This window comes from Dermatophagoides farinae, chromosome 8, assembly GCF_024713945.1.
Source record: "Dermatophagoides farinae isolate YC_2012a chromosome 8, ASM2471394v1, whole genome shotgun sequence".
In the NCBI taxonomy this organism is placed as follows: domain Eukaryota; kingdom Metazoa; phylum Arthropoda; class Arachnida; order Sarcoptiformes; family Pyroglyphidae; genus Dermatophagoides; species Dermatophagoides farinae.
The window spans coordinates 3,471,240-3,491,234 of NC_134684.1; the positions used below are offsets into that span (position 1 = coordinate 3,471,240).

At 31.1% G+C, this 19,995-nt stretch overlaps 6 protein-coding genes across 12 annotated transcripts; 3 read left to right on the forward strand and 3 right to left on the reverse strand.

Moving 5' to 3' along the window:
- The first annotated feature begins 132 nt into the window (after positions 1-132).
- Positions 133-3,500, forward strand: Wdr37 (WD repeat domain 37). The gene is made up of 7 exons (XM_047059038.2): positions 133-648; positions 886-956; positions 1,296-1,604; positions 1,707-1,892; positions 1,953-2,131; positions 2,190-2,606; positions 2,674-3,500. The coding sequence occupies exons 1-7, from the start codon at positions 518-520 to the stop codon at positions 3,178-3,180; spliced, it is 1,800 nt and encodes a 599-aa protein (XP_046914994.1). The 5' UTR covers positions 133-517; the 3' UTR covers positions 3,181-3,500.
- Nrx-IV (neurexin-4) lies at positions 3,313-9,583 on the reverse strand. 7 transcript variants are annotated; one of them, XM_075733353.1, is made up of 8 exons: positions 8,518-9,583; positions 8,340-8,453; positions 7,958-8,154; positions 7,145-7,286; positions 5,539-7,074; positions 5,276-5,471; positions 3,954-5,221; positions 3,313-3,884 (listed from the first exon to the last, which is right to left on the reverse strand). In XM_075733353.1, the coding sequence occupies exons 1-8, from the start codon at positions 8,678-8,680 to the stop codon at positions 3,601-3,603; spliced, it is 3,900 nt and encodes a 1,299-aa protein (XP_075589468.1). In that variant the 5' UTR covers positions 8,681-9,583; the 3' UTR covers positions 3,313-3,600. The 7 variants fall into 7 exon arrangements, with proteins under 7 accessions (XP_075589468.1, XP_075589467.1, XP_075589465.1 ...); XM_075733352.1 differs by having other exon boundaries at positions 3,954-5,471; positions 8,518-8,756; positions 9,293-9,582; XM_075733350.1 differs by lacking the exon at positions 7,958-8,154 and adding an exon at positions 7,420-7,619 and having other exon boundaries at positions 3,954-5,471; positions 8,518-8,756; positions 9,089-9,582.
- A 192-nt stretch (positions 9,584-9,775) lies between these two features.
- LOC124495641 (uncharacterized) lies at positions 9,776-11,429 on the forward strand. The gene is made up of 2 exons (XM_075733364.1): positions 9,776-10,525; positions 10,610-11,429. Exon 2 carries the CDS (start codon positions 10,664-10,666, stop codon positions 11,219-11,221), a length of 558 nt encoding a protein of 185 aa, XP_075589479.1. The 5' UTR covers positions 9,776-10,525; positions 10,610-10,663; the 3' UTR covers positions 11,222-11,429.
- A 36-nt stretch (positions 11,430-11,465) lies between these two features.
- Positions 11,466-17,231, forward strand: LOC124495629 (uncharacterized). The gene is given in 5 exon segments (XM_075733356.1): positions 11,466-12,273; positions 12,275-12,425; positions 12,506-13,142; positions 15,996-16,349; positions 16,413-17,231. Coding segments are annotated over 5 exon segments (2,460 nt in total). The 5' UTR covers positions 11,466-11,749; the 3' UTR covers positions 17,207-17,231.
- Hs2st (Heparan sulfate 2-O-sulfotransferase) lies at positions 17,194-18,458 on the reverse strand. The gene has a single exon (XM_047059087.2). The coding sequence runs from the start codon at positions 18,456-18,458 to the stop codon at positions 17,274-17,276; it is 1,185 nt and encodes a 394-aa protein (XP_046915043.2). The 3' UTR covers positions 17,194-17,273.
- alpha4GT1 (alpha1,4-galactosyltransferase 1) lies at positions 17,194-19,936 on the reverse strand. Its single transcript, XM_047059055.2, has 3 exons — positions 19,576-19,936; positions 19,095-19,508; positions 17,194-18,989 (listed from the first exon to the last, which is right to left on the reverse strand). Exons 1-3 carry the CDS (start codon positions 19,808-19,810, stop codon positions 18,583-18,585), a joined length of 1,056 nt encoding a protein of 351 aa, XP_046915011.2. The 5' UTR covers positions 19,811-19,936; the 3' UTR covers positions 17,194-18,582.
- Between the last annotated feature and the right edge of the window lie 59 nt (positions 19,937-19,995).

Genomic DNA, 19,995 nt, shown 5'->3' on the forward strand with positions numbered 1-19,995 from the left:
GAGAAACAAAAACAATATCAAAAAAAAAAAAAAATTCGATCCAAAAATCTATTTGGACCAATGTCGGATGCATAGGGCGTAAATAGCCGTCGTTGTTTATGACATATAAACAAACTTTTTTTTCTGACTGTTGTTGCCATTGATATTTTTAATGGATTTAGTGATGATGATGATGATGATGATAAATAAATTTGCTTGTAAGCCTTGACGGTGGAGGACACTATGTGAATACGCGTAATTTGGCCGACTAGTAATAATATACAAAGAAAAAAAAATTCCTTGATTGATTGATCTGTTCAGAAAAGTTTTTTCTTTTATCATTTTTTCCTTTCAAATAAACAGAAAAAAAAACATTATCATTACTCGGAATCAAATGACAATGTTATGCTATCAGTGTGTTTGTCCATGAGAATTTGTTTTTTTTTTCGTTTAAAAATTAAAAAAAAAACATAAATTCAGCAACTTCATTGGGTCTGATTGTTGATCGATCGTATTGATTGAAACAACAACAAAAACAATGTCAACATCAAAGAATTCGATTCATAAACAATATTCATTGGCTGCCTGTGAATTTGGCAATGCTAACATTACAACTGCTGCCGGTTCAGCTGTCGATCACCCACCACCACCGTCTTCGATGAAAATTAAGTAAGTTTTTTTTTATTTTCATTGTTCATTTTTGTGTATTCAATTTGATCGATCGATTTAACGATTGATTGATTTTTGTTGGATTATATTTATAATAATAATAATGATGATGATAATTTTTCTTTCTTTCGTTTTGTTTTCTTTTTCTATTCACTCTATTCACACACCCTAATGATGATTCGATCGGATCAAAAAAAAAAAAAAAATAATAATAATAATCGACAATAATCATCACAGACATCATATCCATAACTTGTTCGAAATGATTGATAAAGAAATCGATTCGTTAATTAATGAAAACATTTTATGTAAGTGTAGTTTATTTTATGATCACATATAATCATCATCATTCTTCGGTACTGCTTCTTGTTTTTTTTTATTTATTTCGTTATTATTAAACAAAAAAAAATTTCTGGCTGCTCTGGTGTTGTTCGGTGTATATATTCATACCAATCAAACCGTAGCCAATTAACCTTACAAATTGAATTATAATTGAAGATAATTTTGTTTTGTTTTTTTTTCGTTTGTTTTGCCAATGTCAAATCTGTTTTTTTCTCTTTTTTATTTTTTTTGGTAATAATTTGTTCAAAATTATCATAATACTAATATGTTTTCATTGTTTAATATTTCATCGTTGGCCAACATAGTGAAAGAACGTATTGAAACGCTTGAAGAATTGATTGAAAACACTGGAACACAACAGACAACATCAACAGCTACAGCTATTGGTGGTGGTGGTTCGACAATTTTAACAACTACAGCATTACATTCATCATCATCATTGGATAATGCTGGTAATCTGATAAATCGAAACATTTTGTCACAACAAAAACCATACCATCATCATCAAGTACAACAACAACAACAACACCAACATCATCATCATCATCAACAACAACAACAACAGCCGACACCATTTTCCGTTAGTTCGGTCAAACGTGACTCAATGGTTGCAGGTATATTATAAATTTGGGTTATGATCATTGTTCCAGTTGAACTAATAATTATAATCATTTTCAATCCAAACACTATGGATTTCACATCACAATGGTTATTAGCATCACAATTATCGCAGAAAATTAAATCAACATATAAACTAAAAACTTCTAGTAAAATATTCAAAGGTCAAAGTAATAGCAGTAGTAGCCATCTGATTGGTACATATGAATGGCATAAAGATGGTATTTGGTATATAACGTCAAGCCAAAAAAATGGCCATCAATATATTGCTACGGCTTCAGCTGGTAAATATTTTTTGATTTTTATTTCAATTTTTCTTGTTATTCATAATTTGATTTGCACAGATTCGACCATTAATGTTTGTGATGTGACACGTATTGATTATAATCTAACACCATGTGTCATCTATGCTGGCCATCAATCATCGGTTAATTGTGTAAAATTTCATTATGCTAATGATCTCGTCTTAACGGCTTCTGGTGATGGTACAGCTCATATATGGCGATTTAATCCCGATTTATTTGTAAGTTTAATTCAATTTTTTGATTGATTTAAAATTATAATCACGTATTCATAAATAGCGGTCAGATTATGATGGCGAACAAATGGGTGAAGAAGCTACGATCATTAAGACACCGTTACATGAATTAGATGATCATCATAATGTAGTCGTATCATGTGATTGGATGTCTGGCCTTGAACAATGTGTAACAGCAAGCTGGGATCAAATGGCCAATATCTATGATTATCAAACCGGTGAATTAATTGTACAATTAGCCGGACATGATCAAGCATTGACCGATGTTTGTGCTTGTGAATCAACAAGATTGATTGTAACATCATCACATGATACTACATTTCGCTTATGGGATTTTCGTGATGCTATACATTCGGTTAGCGTGTTTCAAGGCCATAGTCGATCGGTTACATCAACTTGTTTTTTGGGTGCAGATAAAATTCTTTCCGGTGGTGATGATCGTAATGTTAAAGTTTGGGATGTAAGTATTATTGTTCAGTTATGTTAACATTTTTATTTTTGAATATTTCATTTTGAATTTCAAATAGCTCAAAAATATGCGTTCACCTTTGATCACTATTTCTATGGAATCTGGTATTAATAAATTATCTGTATCACAACAACATAACTTATTTACCATACCGTTGGATAATCGCAATGTTCGTATCTATGATATAAACGGTAATCGTATCTGTCGTTTATCACGAGATTCCCATAATCGTATGGTAACATGTGCTACTTGGCTCGATCCGACCAGCACTATTACTGGTACATCAACAACTTCCAACATTATTCAACAATCATCACAATCACAACCACAACCACCACCACCGCCACCATCATCATCAACATCGACGGCTACATCATCAACATCGATGATTATGTCACCACCACCACCGCCATTATCAAAAATATCGGATACAAGTAACACTTCTGCTATGGGCACTGGTAATGGTGGTTCTGATTTTTTCAATAACAATAACAATACACTTACATTGTTCACTTGTGCATTTGATCGAAGAGTATGTGCTTGGAATATAGTCATTGAAAAATAGTCATCCAAATCAATCAATCAATCAATCAATCAATACACGCGCCTTGTTCTAATTATATATATTGATCTCGTTTAAAAAATTCAAAAAATCAATCATTTTTATCCCATGAACACACGCATAGGTATTATATTATTTCCTGTGAAAAATGAAATGAAATTTTTTTATTTACAAAAAAAAATGTATTTTTTCTTTGTTTGTTTTGTCTTGTTTTGTTTTGTTTTGTTTTTTCTCATTATAATTTGGAATGATACGTTGTTGTTAATGATGATGATGATGATCAATAATAATAATAATAAAAAACCAATTATGGTATTATATGATGATGATGATTTTGTTTATATGTCAAAGTTTATAAAAGAATATATAAAAAAAACTCACGTTATTTATATCGATCGATGTGTGTGTGTGTGTTTTTTATTGTTAGATAAAATATTCTCGTTTAACCGAAACATCTGGTCCAGTAGTAGACTTAATGACAGCTGTATCCGGATCTAAGGCAGTATCAGCACCTTGATCTTCATGTGTAACATATTCACCTTTTTGACGGGCAATAAAACGGCTACTTGCAAAACAGAATAATATTAAAAGAACAATCAATGCGGCAAGAAAACCGCCAATTATGGCGCTTGTTGAACCGGGTGAAAATCCACCAGGAATCTTGTCGCCTGGTCGTAATGTTGGTGGTGGTCGTGCTTCATGAATATCTGTAAATTAATTAGAATTAGAATTACCATGAAATTTTTTTTTGCATAAAATGCATCGATTTTATTTACCTGGTGGATGTGTAGGCGGTTCAATACCACATTTATCTTCGAAAATTTCAGCATCCGATGGAAAAGCACGTACATTGCTTCGTTTATTTTCCTGATATAATCGTCGTAATGGAAAATGATCATCAAAAGTGACACGAGATATACAGCCAATGAATCCTTCACCTGAATCCATTGTTTCATTACGGCCAATATAGATACTTTTCAGACGATTGAATTGTGCTTCAGCTTTATCGCTTATTTTGTATGTATAATATTTTGGTTCATAATTGTCAACCCAGATGATCACTTTGCTTCCTTTGTCTGCACGACGAATAGTAATATCATGATGTTGACCGAGAGCAAAATTTTCTTCTTTAATAATAATTTCTTGACGTTCAAAACCAAAATCAAATACCAATCGTAAATGGCCACTTGATGACATGAGAAGATTTAAATATTCACCAGTATACGATGAAATGCCATAGATAAGACCACGATGTTCTGTAGTGGTGAAACCAACACGAATATATTCTTCCATTGTCGAAATGGTCGTTTCAAAATCATAACGAATAAAATAATCTGAACGAAGATTGACACCAATTTCATCGGCACAAATAGGTCCTTTGAATGCTGTCCATTGACAATCACAACTATAGCCATTATATTCTTCAATACAGGTTCCATTATTCAAACATGGACTGGATTCACATTTACCAACACAACCTTCATAGATTCCCCAAATACCACGAGCATATTTACGTAGCTCTACCGATTCACCATTGATAACCAATGCTCGCATACAGCCCAAATATCCTTCACGATATTCAGTGGTAGCACCGATTATAAAATAGCTTGTCAAATATAATGGAAAACTATTGTCAGCATTTTCTCTGTTTTCATTCGTATAACGGCCATCAACCACCAGACGAGCTTCTTTTTTATTCTTTTCCACCAAAATGGAATGCCATTGATTATCATTCAAACGGAACGGTGCTTCTACTGAAACCTGTTGTAATCCGGTACCGGAACTATAACTAAATTGAATAGACTTATCATTGACAATGGCTAATTTGATAAAATCTTCTGGACCAGTAGCATGAAATAATACACCATATTCAGTGGTCGTTTTGAATTGCAAATAAATATCGCTTGCTTGTTCAAAATTTTGTGTCAATGGAATTTCAATGGTTGCATCACTGTAACGGAATGTGACAATATCATGAAATAATAGATCACCATCGCATATTAATGGACCTAATGTAAAACGGCCATAACGATCATTTTGTTGGCTAGATAGACCAGTATCACCAACACGAATCTGTCGTACAGGCAGATATTCAAGCTGTGTGATTTCACCTTCATCAACAAGTTCTTGATTCGAGCTTGAATCACAATTGCACCATTTTTTAGGATCATAACAATTTCCGAATAATCCACATTGACATTTTCGTGTTCCAGGCAATCCACCGGCCCAATAGTCCATTTTTTGATTATCTCTTGATACCCACCATGTATGTGGTGAAAATGTTTGCTTTTGAGCTGTTAATCAAGATAGAAAAAAATTACAATTAAAATAAATCATTCAACAATAGATATATAGATTTACTTGGTGAATTTAAAAGTCGTGCATTACGGCATTCATATTTCAATTTTTGACGACAATTATCGGAACGATTAACTAGATGAACAATCTGTTCTAAAGGTGCATCATATTTTATATCTTGAATATATGAACCTGGTTGTAGAAATCCTTGCACTTTTTGCGGTGCTTCGTTCTGATGATGAATCACAGTTTCGATTGTGTTTTCAGCCGTTTGTAAACATGTAACCCAGAATGGCTCCAATGGACCACTGCCATCAACATCGATTTTAATATCTTCACGTTTTGTATTTGGATTATCATTCATAAAAGCGGTACAAGAAAATGGATGTCTTGGAACATGACAAACTGCACCCAGATAACCGCTATCACCACAATCACAAGCAAAACCTAAATGATTTTGTTTGCATGTTCCACCATGTTCACATGGATTTGGATGGCATCGATCAATCATTTGACATGATTTTATCGTAATATCACTTTCCTGAACTTTGTGTATATTTTCTGAGCCAATCATTTCTGGATTGATGAAACGATTTTCAATGTAAATCCAACGCATACAACCAATAAATCCACGATATGATGGAATACCACCACCAATTGTATATTTTTGACCAGTTTGCATTTGGAATGTTCTAATGGTGGTACTTGGAATACCATCTAACGTCAAAATGATTCGATTTCGTTGTAAAGCTATCTGAACATTATGCCATGAGCCATCGTTTAATTTACGATCAAATGGTTCAAGTGGAACTTGTGGCGTTTCATCACCAGTAGTCGGATCAACACCTTGAATTTTCAACATAAGTTTACCATTCTTTAGAAAAACGGCAAAAAAGCCTTTGATTGAAAATTGATGATAAATAAGTAGGCCATAATCGTTGAATGTTCGAAAATCTAAACTAGCATTGAGCACATTGTTCATATTGCCCAAAACATTTATATGTGATTCACGTGTGTTGAATGTAATCGGTATCACAGGTTGAAATTGGCAGGTATAATGGATGTTTCCAAAAATTTTATATACAAAATTTTTGTTATTATAATCATCTTGAATTTCATGGGCAATGTTGGTAGTGTTGAAACTAAGATTCTCAATACAGCCAGTAAAATTTTTTCTTGTATTGATAAAACCGGTCAAATAACCGGGAAGGCCACCAATATAAAGATCATTGTTAAGATCAAGACGATTGAAATCCGTTTTCAAACGATATTTAACGACAACACGATCGACACTGAATGTCAATTCACGACCTTGTCTTGAAATGAATACATCATGCCAAAGATTATCGTCAAGTAGGCTACCAGCCGATATGGTATCGACAATATTCTCGCCTAAATCAAGTGTCAAAAGAAGTTTATTCTCGACCAGCTGTAAAGCCATCAGATCGCCTTGGATACCGGTACCGTATAGAATATTACCGAATGCTTCATTCGTACGGAATCTAAAACGGAATACATCATCGAATGATGATGATATAGGTCGAATATCAAGATTCATTTTAATGTAGGAATTTCCATCGAAATTTAATGAAATAGCATCTGAGAAAAATGGAATTAAAAATATGAATTTAAAAAAAAATTTCCTAGTTTTTTTTCTCTCAAAACTTACGATAATCGCATCCATACAATTGAATACGCATCGATATACGATCTCTCCATCGGGTAGGATTGATTCGTACAAATTGAGCAATTATAGGTGGATCAAAACGATTTATGACCACACTGTTGCCATCAGTGTTTCCTTGGAATAGCTAATAACGAAAAAAAAATAAATATTATTCGTCTGTCATACATACATAGATGAATGACATGCAATGAAAAAAAAGGAAATCAATCAATGTTAATTGACAGAATTTAGAATAGACAAAAAACATGAATGTATGCCTCTTTATATGTAGAATTGCGCGTGTATACTGCATGCCAAAAATGACCATCATCCGAACATGATACATAGAATGCCGATACAAATGAATTGGAATTCGGATGTCCTTGTGAAGCGATTGCATTCACCATGTAACGTTTGCCAAGATCGATTGTCAGATATTGTTTAAGATTTCCATAGGCTGCAGTCCATGATGATTCGCCTTTAAGTTTTGTTTTTGTTTTTTGTTTTTTGACAAATTGCGTGAGCCCAAAAGAGAAAATATTTTTGGAAAAAATACCGAGAACAAGTGAATAAGAAAAAAGAGAACAGGAAATAAGAAATACCGATAATCGGTTTTTGGTTAATTTGTTTATGGATAGACATGCAAATCATTTAAATAAGAAGCATGTCAACATGTCAATCGATAGATGAGGCAAAAAAAATCAAAAAAAAGTACAGAAAATCAAAGCAAATGAAATGATGACTATCTTCCAATAGAAATGATTATTATTGTGAACCCCATACAGAGAACAAGAATTTTCAAAATTTTATGCAAACCTTTATATTTCCATTACGATCTCTATAGATATTATAATCATGGCCATCTATACCGCTTTCTAATTTAAATTCTTGTACAAATTCCAATGTATTCTGTCGACCTTGTGTACCGATGGCCGATATATTATATTGACGGCCCAGATCGATTTCAATATATTGAGATAGATCATTATGAGCAGCTGACCAAGCGGATTGGCCTGATATTTATTCACAATTTTATCATCATTGATTATTATGAAATAGAAACAAAAACAAAAAAAGGAGCGGAAAAAATTGCAACATAAAAACAAAACAAAACAAAAAAAAATAATAAAAAACAAGCGAAAAAAATGTGCTAAATGCAGAAAAAAATAAATGAAAATTATCATTATCATTTACGAACCATGAAGTATGGCAGAATAAGCACTTTTATCTTTGCTTATATCCGATGAAGATGTTATCCGTATTCTTTTTTCAATGAAATTCGAATGTATTAGTTCATTATTACAATGATCACCTAGGTGATGATAACCAATTTGATTGTTTATTATTAGTTAATTTAAAAAGGAAAATAAACTTACTTGCATTGATGATCGGTGTTACTATACAAACAATGATTAGAATTATCAAATTAAACATATATGATGATGATAATAAATAATTTCGATTGCTGATGGTGTTTGATTTGTTGACTGTTGTTGTTGTTGGATATTTACAATAAAATTGATTCAACAAAGCCATCATTGATATATATATTTGAAACTGAAAATGTTGAACACAATTGATTTCGTAAAAAAAACTTATTTGGTGAATATATCACCTAATGAATTCACCAAAAAAAAAAAAAAAAAAACATTTAATCATGAACAAATTACATTATTGTATATTTTTTGTTTATATAATTGACGATGACGGTTCATGACCGATTCTCGATTCGAACAGTTTTTTTTTGAATACACGCATATACAGACACACAATGTGTGCGTATTTATTGGCTGACAGAATGTAGAATTCTCGTATACAAAATCAAAACAAAACAATAACAATAACAACATAGAATTCAGCTGCTTAATTCTGTTCAATTCGATTCAGTTTATGTGTATGCGTGTGTATGGAAAGACAAACGGTTCTTTTCATTTTTTTTTTCTATACCTTCCCACTTTGTTTTTTTTCTTCTGGGAGTAATGGCGCGAGCCTATAACCATCAACACTTTGAATGTGGTCAGAAATAATAACCGGAAAAAAAATTCGTTTGATAATTTAACCCATAATATAACAAGTTTGGTTCATATCATGTGTTGTGTGTGTGTGTGTGTGTGTGTGTTAGAGTTGGTTGGACTTTTTTTGGACGTTTACGTTTCGATTCGGCTTTTTTTTCTGATTCTTGATGATGATGATGATGATGATGATGGCTCTCTATGGTAACCAACATAATAATATGTTCACATGAACAACAAACAAGCTCTCTCTCTCTCTGTGTGTGTTGTGTTTATGGTTCATCTATCCATTTGGATGATAATGGCAGTTGTTGTTGTTGTTGTTGTTAGTTCGTTCGTTCATTCTTTCTCTTTCACTCTGTTTTTCGCTCTACTCGCGCATTCACTCAAAATTCGTTTCCATGGTGTAAAACGATGAATAAGCCAATTCAAATCCATAATACAAGTATGTTTTAAAAGAAATGACTTGTTCATTTTTCAACGATTTTCAACCTATCTGATGGTGGCGGTGGTGGTGGTGGTGGTGGTGGTCACACCTCGAATATCAACATCATCATATGCACACAATATACTGTAAATATCTGGTGCTACCTGTGTGTTGTTTGTTTGTTTGTTGTAGCCATATATTTCGATGATGATGATGATGATTCACTCTGTTCAACCATGGACAACAGCAAAAAAAAAATGTCATAGGTATTGAATTTGAAGAGAAAAATTTGAAAATCAAAATTGAAATTCCACCACCACCACCACCATCGTCATCATCGTCATCATCATCGCTTCATTGAACATCATCGAATCGAATCAAAAAAAAAAATTAATATGTCCATACAAATATGCAATCGGATTCCTGACAATTTTTTAAATTTTTCTTTTTTTTTTTGCTAAGGAAATGGAAACCATTTTTTTTTGTTTACCAAACAGAGGAGAAAAAAAAATTTTTTTTATAGATCATCCATTGATTGCCAATACACCTACATACACATTCGATTTTAATACTTTCATTCCACATTATTATTGATGATGATGATGATGTTATGATTCATTTTTATTGATAATAACCACTATATTTTTTGCAATTTTGATTGCAATTTATGTTTATTGCCAATTGTAGTCGATGTCGACAAAAAAAAAAAAGAAAACTGACTGTTACCATAGATTTTTCACCATAATACATACCACTGATTGATTGATGATAATATTCGAGATAACAACAACAAAAAAAAATACATTTGTACAATACCATTGTCACCTGGGGAATATACATCATCATCATTGTTATTATTAAATACTAGCTTTACACCCACTTTCGATTACGATCATCATCCACATCATTTGGGTGGAAAATAATCAGAGAAAAAAAGAAAAAAAGGTTTGCCATATTTCGATAAATATCCGTTGTGTATAATTGAATTGAAATCGTTTGATTTTCAATCCAATTTTTTTTTACAAACAGCCAAAAATTTTTGTTTTCTATTATTATTGTTTTTTTTCAATCTACAAAAAACAAATGGATTCAAAAGCAAAAAATATTTTGATTGCCAAATATGGTTTCATGATGTTGATCATATTGAACATTCTATGTTCAATTTGGGTTATCATTTATGATCTAAATGTAATCAAACGTGTTCAAGAAAATTTTCCCGACGATTGGCATACGAATGAAAAACATGAAGGCTCTACAGCACAATATTGGTTCGCTGCCTGTGTTTTGGTCATGATCATCAATCTGATCATATCGATGATTGGCCTTTATGGTGCTAAAACTGAACAAACACATTTCATAATGATTGTTTCAGCATTATTCGCCGTTATTGCTGTTTATGGTGCTTGGGATAAATATATGAAAGGCAGTATAGCATCATATCTAATACCATTGATCACATGTATTATGGGCATACTATTTGGTTCATTATGTTTCATACAAATGAATGAAGAATCATCAGAAGTGCCTGGCGCTAAAAATATTCAATACATTATTCGTAATCAGCCAACAACACCACAAATTGAATCAAATTTTGAAGAACAAATGCCATTCAAATCGACAACCATTGAAAAAGAAGTTTAATTTCATTTTTTTTTGTATGCATTTAAGTGTTTTTCAATTTTTTTTTTCATTCATTCATTCATTTTTTTTTTTGTAAAATTTCATATTTTCCAAGTTTAAACGTGCAAATTTTTTTTTATTGAAAATTTATTCGAAAGAAAAAAAAATTAATTTTTTTTATTGGCAATAGATGGTGCCATAATCGAATAATATATCTTTTATTTTGAGTCGTTTCGTTGTTGTCGTTGTTGTTGTTGTTCTTTCACTTTCATTCGGTGTGTTGGTTCGTATTAACGTTTTTCTTGTGATTGGGATCGGAATTTAATTGTGATGATGATGATGATGATCAATATTTGATCGATAATTTTTAATATCATTCGTTCATTCTTTCGATACATGTTTGTAAAAAAATTTTTTTCGTTTATTGTTTATCATATTGTTTAATTTTTTCTATTATCTTATTATTGGATTCTGTCCATTCATCCATCCGTCCGTGCATCCGGATTCTCTTACACGAAATAATTGACCTTTTCATCGAATTCATTCATCATGACATCGGCTTCGAATTCCAATTCTAATAATCAAATTCCGACGACTACGTTGGACATACCGTTGCCATTCACTAATTCATTGGCAACAATCCCATCGACAACTGCCATTCAATCTGTTCCATCATCAATTGCAACTAATCAATCATATGGTTCATCATATCCATCGTCATATATCGATCCAAATCTATACAATTCACAATATTATCAGCAATACTATCAACAGTATTATAGTCAATATGGTTATGGCCCACAACAAACACAGGCTATTGGTGATTATTATGCCCATCAGACATCAGCAACATCAACAATATATCCGTCCACGCAGGCCAGTTATCTATCAACGATGATGAATGCTGCTGCGGCAGCAGCATCTACACGTGTCAAATCAAATTCTAAAAATGATTCTTTAGGCAAAGATTCATCTGGCAATGATCATGATGATGACGATGACGATGATCCCACTATTGCCAAACCGAATCAACCAAAATTATCCAATATTCTTAATTATAGTTGTAATGAAAAAATGGGCCTTAAATCCTTTAATATATACAAATATCCAACAGAGTCCATATTTTAAAAATAATTTATTTCAGTTGAAAACATATAATGAAGTAATCGATGAAATTTATTATAGTGTACGACATTTAGAACCATGGGAAAAAGGTTCCAGAAAGGTAACCAATTTTATTATGTTTCAATTTTATATTAATATACTAAATATTGTATTGTATCCTATGTTTTCTGTATATAATAGGTTAGCGGACAGACCGGAATGTGTGGTTCGGTTAGAGGCGTCGGTGCTGGTGGTATCATCTCGACACCATTTTGTATCCTATATAAATTATTTACATTAAAACTTACACGTAAACAGGTGATGGCCATGACGCGACATAAAGATTCACCATATATTCGGTCATTAGGATTGATGTATATTCGTTTTACTCAACCATCCCGAGATTTATGGCACTGGTTTGAACCATATCTAGAAGATGATGAACAAGTGGACCCTAAAGCAGGTGGTGGATCACCAATGACAATTGGTCAAATGGTTCGACATTTCCTTACAAAATTGGAATGGTTTTCAACATTATTTCCACGAATACCAAGACATGTACAATTGGAAATTGAAAAAAAATTGAACAAATATGATGCTGAAATGAAAAAACATTCAGATACAAGTAATATGAATATGAATAATAAGAATGATGATAATGGTAATAAAAAACATCGTGATAATGATGATGATGAGCTAGAAGAAGGAGAATTAAGCCCTTCTACCAATGATCAACAGGATTCTCATCAAAGAAAACAAAAACGTAATCATCATCAACATCTACATGTTGGACGAAAACGTTCACGATCAAGATCACCGCAATCAAAATCATCATCTGGTAAACATCATCATCATCATTATAGAAAAACAAATGACAATGAATGTAATCGTCATAAAGGTTCTCGCTATTCATAGATGTTAATTAATGATGAATTATGATAAAATAGCTAACATTTTCTTGTTCATTTTGCTTGCTTGCTTGCTTTTTTTATTGATCAAAAATTATTATTATTACTCACTTTTATTTCAGCTGAAATATATTTTCATTTTTTTGTTTGGCCAATTTTTCCAATTTTTTTTTCTTTTTTTTTTGATTTGTAATCATGTTCGATCAATCCATCTACAACATACAAATATAGTTATCTATAGCCTCCATTCAATTCAATGAAATTAAATAAAATCGATATTTTTTTGTCGTTTTTTTTTGTTTTTTTTTTTGGCCAACAAAGTTTGTATCCCCCTATAGTGATGTGAATCACGTTCGTCATCCATACATCCAATGTTCATCATCGTCATCATCATCATCGGACAACGAAAGAAGAAAAAATTTTCATTTTTACCTAATTGATTGATTGATTGATTGATGATCATATTTTGGATGCACAGAATTTTTTTTTTGTTGTTGTTTCGTTGGCTATTTATTTATTATTTACTATGTTGATGATTATACATTGGTCAATCAATTGGAATGTAATCGAATGATGATGATGATCAAGTTAGGTACAGTCGTCCAAATATCAAAGAAAAAAGGGGTAATTTCATTCAAGGCTTGAGGCTATTTACGTGTCTATATTGAAAAATAAATTTTTTTTTTTGCTTGCAAAATGAAAAAATCAATGCCTTTGGACGTGATGTTTTATTCTTCATCGATGAATTTTAGCCATCCAAGAATGATTTCTTTTTTTTTCGTTGAAAAAGTTCATTGTTCCAAAGTTTTTGCCTTTAATTTTTTTTTGTTTCTAATTTTAAACACATGGCCATCGTAATTGGTATTACATTCATGGGAAATGAAATTTTACATTGATTATTACAGGATTATTATTGATTACCATATTTCTTCGGAAACAATGTCGAACTTGAATCTAAAATATATTGCTTTTGTGTACAAAATGTTCGACATATTGGCCAAAAAAAAAAAATTATACAACAAATTAACATGATAATAATGATGATAATGATGATGACGACGACGTTGTCGTCATCATCAATCATAATTTGTTAGTTAATCATTTGCGAATTATTAATTGCCGGCTTTATTACTGGGCAACAACAACAACAAAAAATTAAAAAAAAAATCACTTGATTGATTGAATATAATAAAAAAAAAATTGGCCACATGATGATGATAAAAGAATGATGATTCCGATTAGATTGTTAATGATGCGGCAATGATGATGATGATGATGATGAAATTTTGTTAAATAATTTTATTTGAACAGGTGTGTTGTATATAAATGATAATTTGGATGTTACTTTTTTGTTGTTGTTGTTGTCTCCCTCTCTCTCCTATTTGGCTATCGAACAAAATCTCTTTTTTTTTATCATTATTATTCAGGTGAATGATTAATAAAAAAAAATTGATCGATTACATTCGATTCGTCATTTCGATGTACAGTGTGGTATGGTGTGTAACATAACATATCGAACGCAAAAATTATTCTGATTCGATTTTTTTTACAGCAAAAAAAATCATCATTCACAAACATCATCATTCAAAAAAAATTTTTTTCACATTGTGGCAAAAAAAAAATCCAATCCAATCCAATCAAATGAATGAAGCAACAAAATCATTTCCGTTTCTAATACAATAAATTTATAACGAGAAATAATTTTTCTCTGAAAAAAAATCATATCATCATCATCATCATCATCATCACCACATATATATATTAATTATGATCATAAATTAATTAATTAATTTATAATCAAATGGATCAAGGTTATTTTGTAATTATTTTATAATATTTGACTTTTGATTGACTATTGTTACTATTATGTGTGTGTGTGTGTGTGTGTGTGTTTATGTCGAAACAACAATAAGTGTTTAAAAGTATTTAAAATTTCAAACTTTTGGTTTTTGGTTTTTTTTTGTGGATAATTTATTCAAGTTTTTTTTTCTGTCTTTACATTTATATATTATAATAATTTCATCATGTTATCATCATCATCATCTTCATCATTATTATTCCGTTCATTAGTCATTCAATGGCTAATTTTATTCAAATCAGTGGCTAGTGATTTTCGTTTGACCATTATTCATAATAATGATTTTCATGCAAATTATCTACCAATTAAATGGTATAATAATGCCGAATGTTTTGAACATTGGGATAATGATACTAGCTGTGTTGGTGGTGTTGCACGTACTGTTGCCAAAGTGAAAGAAATTCGTCAACAATATGAGAATAATAATGATGATGGCAATGTATTATTTTTAAATGCTGGTGATCATTTTCAAGGTACATCCTGGTATACATTACTTAAATCTAAAGTTGTTGCAGATTTTGTTAAATTAATGAAACATGATGTAATGACATTGGGCAATCATGAATTTGATGATGGACCGGAAGAGTTGAAAAAATTTCTAAATCTTATGAATGGAACGCTTCCGATTGTTTGTTGTAATGTTGATTTTGATCAATCACTTGGTATTCATAGTAGTATGGTGGAAAAATCGATTGTAATTAATATCAAAAATACCAAAGTGGCCATCATTGGTAAGTGTGACACATTCGATATTTGATTAAATAAATAAATTCTTTGGTCATTTATAATTTCATTTTGAAACAAAACAAATAAAAAAAAATAGGATATCTAACCCCTGATACAAGATTTTTATCCAGTCCTGGTGAACATGTCAAATTTCGTGATGAAATACAAGCCATTCAAGAAGAGATACAATCATTAAAAGCTAAACATCCGGATTTGAATATTTTTATTGGTCTTGGCCATTCTGGTTATGATCGTGATATTGAAATTGCCGAAAAGATACCCGATTTGGATGTAATTGTTGGTGGACATAGTCATACATATTTATATAGTGGAAAAAAACCACCATCCATAGAGAAGCCAAGTGGTCCATATCCAACCATTTATGAGCATGCAATTAAAACAAGTAATTATGAAAATAATGAAACAACATTGATTGTACAAGCATTTGCTTTGGGAAAATATATTGGCATTTTAAATCTTACATTCAATGATGATGGCCAAATTGTTGAATACAGTGGTGAACCGATTCTATTGACTCATAACAGTACAGAAGGTATGTTGTGGTTATTTTTTTTTTTGCTATAAGACAATCAATCGATCCATACATTCACTATAGATGCTGAAACAAAAGAACGAGTTCAATCGATTAATAAAGAATTAGCCATTAAATATAATGAAACATTTGGAATGGCCACCGAAGAATTCACACAAAATACATGTAGATCAAAGGAATGTACATTAGGCAATTTGATTACCGATTCTTTTGTCGATCGTTTTATTATGTTACAACAAAATAAAAAAATACGAAAACATTCCTGTCAAGTGATGTCATTGATAAATGGTGGAAATATTCGTACCAGTATCGATAAAGGTCCCATTACATATCGGAAATTAATTTCTGTACTACCATTCAGTAATGCTTTAGGAATATTGACTGTAAATGGATCAGAATTATTGAAAATTTTTGAAAATTCCGCTGAACAACATGATCGTGGTGGTTTTCTACAAATATCCGGTGCACGTGTTACATATTCGACTACACCTTGTAAAACTGTGATTAAAAAATCTAAATTAATCAATGTTGAAGCTTTTTGTAATAGCCAATGGACACCAATAGAAAAAGAAAATACATTTCAAGTAATCATCAATAGTTTTATGTCACGTGGTGGTGATAATTATACTATCAACATAAACAAATGGTTTGATTATCAATTGATTGATCGTGAGGTATTGAGTGAATACATTCGTAAACGACAGTATGTAACTCCAAAGGTCGAGGATCGTATCCGATTTATCATTGCCAATGATGATAATGGCTACAATTCTTGTAAAACGTTGACCATTAATTCATACTTAATATCATTTGTCATGACAATATTAATTTACATCATATTGAGTCAAATTTTATAATAATTAAATTTAATTATGATTTTAATATAACAACCAAAACATTTAAGAAAAAAAAATTTAAAATGTATTATAATCGTGGTCGAATTTTTTCAAAAAAAAATTGTTGTCCATCATGATAATATAGTTTATCATTATATTGTTGTGCCGGTTTTATGTTTGCCATAATTCGTTCTTTGATTGAATTGAAATTATATACAGCAAAATGATAGAATTCATTTTCCATTTGCCATACACGTGATTGTTGAATTTTTGCTATCGTTCGTGATGATGGCTGTGTTTTGTTGAATGTTTTTCGTAAATGTGATTTATTACCATTTTCATATAGAAATGTTGCACCACGAAACATGTGTGGTAATGATATTTCTAAAATTTGAACAAAATCATGCATAGCTTCGGTGACTCCAACCAGAAAATAATGATCGACTAGATTTCGTTTGGCTTGTTCCAATGCCCATTTATTGCCAGGTTTCCAGCAATCAGGATTTTGTCCACAAAAAAATGGTATTTGTAGCCAAAGATTTTCCACACGACAATCATGTTCATTACGTTCAATACATTCATCAAATGTTCGTCTATTTCCTTGACGTCGTCTAACGACATTTGGTCGAAAATTATCTCCATATCGTAGAAAATAATAGTATGAAATAAGACGATCGATTGGTCGTCGAATCATATTTATATACAATGGTTTCGGTGTATTAAGGGCAAATTTGTCGAAATTTATGAAAGCCACATGTCCATGAATCAATAATGGTTGCCTTTCATACCACCGGGTAATGTTCCAGATGAATCGTACCTGATCCGACAATGACATCACATGGCTATTTTTGCTCGTATTCAAATGTACCACATTGAAATGATTTTGAGCACAGAGATCATAAACGATGCCCATCAAGCTAGTGCTACCCGTTTTTGGAACACGATTATAAATGACTAATAAATTCTTTGGAATCATCCAATCTGGATTCTTATTATGAGGAGGGTGATCAGATGATGATGATTGTGATAATCTTGGAACATTTTGATAGTTTAAATTCAAGTTCAAGTTTTGAAGTTGAGCGAGTTTCGATTCGTAATAGATGATAGTAAATATTAATATTATGATGAATACTAATGGTAAGATTAATGTTCGATTAAATGAAAGTCTTTTCAAGGAATGTCCAAAATGATGATGAACCATGATCATCGATGACAATATATTCCAAAATATTAAAAAAAAATAAAAAATTTGGAACGAAAGTTTACCGTTCATAACACATGTGAATGAGAAAAGAGTCCAAAATTGTTCATAGATGGCAGGTTTTGGACTGCTGAAATTAAATGCTGGATTTTCGAAATGTCAATTTGGCATTCAAAAGTATTATATGCTTCATGAATTATTTTTTTATTGGATCCAAAATTTTTTTCTCGCCAAAATATGCTAATCGAGCCATTTCACCAAAAGTTCGATTATAATTTCCAATATTATATTCGTTAAAATAACGAAATCGATTTCCATCACTTTTGTTTGGTACCAGATATGATCGATGGCGTTCCAACAAATGAATTGTATAGTATTGTGCTTGCCAATGTGGATTCATTTGATTGTATAACATTTCAACAAGATTGTCAACACCAAATTCATTTCGAACTCGATGAACTAGATTTGGAGACGATTCAAGTATATGTTTGGTTGGAAATTCTCCAGCATTATAGTACCAAAGATCAGCCTTATAATTGTGATATGAATCATACCAAAGACGAAGGAATCGTGCATTTTTATGACAAATAAGCACCTGTGTTCCTATAGTGAATAGAATATAACGATTGATTGTCGATTATTGATTAAACAATCGATCGTTTTATTTCATTTTGTTTCAATCATACATGAAATTGAATTTTTACATACCTAAGTATTGATTTTCTGGCCAACCGATCACAAATTCATAACGACGAAATTTATGTAATGGTTTGACAACATAGACATCATTATCCAGATATATGCCGCCATATTTTCGTAATACACGAAATCTAGCTATATCTGATGCATGATAAATTGATGATAATTTACGATCAAAAATATATCTTGGCCTTGGTATTTTGTTCAGGTAAATTCTAGTATTTATCATTTTACTTGAATTTAATTCAATAATTTTTTCCCAATATTTTCCTCGTAATTTTTTCCGATCACTATGTATCATTATTAATTTAGGTTTATGATGACGAACAGTAGACATGATTGATATCAATGTTATAAAATCAAAAAATGGATTCTCCAATTGAATGTAATGTACAATATCTGGTACAATGTATTCGTTGAAACCTATGAATTTAAACAAATGAATATATTGCTTGATATTAATATATCGAATTAAAAGAAAAAAACGAACCAGTCACATTATTCGAATTGGCCGAATCAAATTCCAAATGGCTATGCTCATAATCAATCATAGCGAATAATGGATAATTGTCAAATTTATTTGATTTAATTTTATCATTAAATCCAATGCCAGTATAGATAAATATAATGACGATAAACACAGAAAAAATGGCAAATATCCATTGAAATTTTTTTCTTTTTGCAAAATTCATTCGATTATTATGGTGCAAAAATGAATAGTCCATTATTCTGAAATTTACAAATCATCATGTTCTAAAATCTCACCTGTTTATGGTCATTCCTGATTTTTATCATATATATGAAAAAAAACCTGTTTTATGATTTCAATTTCATTCATTCATTGGCTACATTTTGTTGGTAATATATGTGAGAAAGATAACAAAACAAAAAAAAACTTTGTTAATTTTAA

Excerpts from the sequence above, each read along its gene's own strand:
- Hs2st (XM_047059087.2), bottom strand. The coding sequence starts at position 18,458 with ATGAACGGTAAACTTTCGTTCCAAATTTTTTATTTTTTTTTAATATTT.
- LOC124495641 (XM_075733364.1), top strand. The coding sequence starts at position 10,664 with ATGGATTCAAAAGCAAAAAATATTTTGATTGCCAAATATGGTTTCATG.
- Nrx-IV (XM_075733350.1), bottom strand. The coding sequence starts at position 8,680 with ATGATGGCTTTGTTGAATCAATTTTATTGTAAATATCCAACAACAACA. Across the intron at positions 7,620-8,339 it reads TTATTCTGCCATACTTCATG|GCGAATCATCATGGACTGCA; the intron begins GTTCGTAAATGA and ends CAAAACTTAAAG. Across the intron at positions 7,287-7,419 it reads GCAATTCTACATATAAAGAG|CTATTCCAAGGAAACACTGA; the intron begins GCATACATTCAT and ends TTTCGTTATTAG.
- alpha4GT1 (XM_047059055.2), bottom strand. The coding sequence starts at position 19,810 with ATGGACTATTCATTTTTGCACCATAATAATCGAATGAATTTTGCAAAA. Across the intron at positions 19,509-19,575 it reads CAATTCGAATAATGTGACTG|GTTTCAACGAATACATTGTA; the intron begins GTTCGTTTTTTT and ends TTAAATTCATAG. Across the intron at positions 18,990-19,094 it reads GCCAGAAAATCAATACTTAG|GAACACAGGTGCTTATTTGT; the intron begins GTATGTAAAAAT and ends TATTCACTATAG.
- Wdr37 (XM_047059038.2), top strand. The coding sequence starts at position 518 with ATGTCAACATCAAAGAATTCGATTCATAAACAATATTCATTGGCTGCC. Across the intron at positions 957-1,295 it reads AATTAATGAAAACATTTTAT|TGAAAGAACGTATTGAAACG; the intron begins GTAAGTGTAGTT and ends TGGCCAACATAG. Across the intron at positions 2,607-2,673 it reads GTAATGTTAAAGTTTGGGAT|CTCAAAAATATGCGTTCACC; the intron begins GTAAGTATTATT and ends AATTTCAAATAG.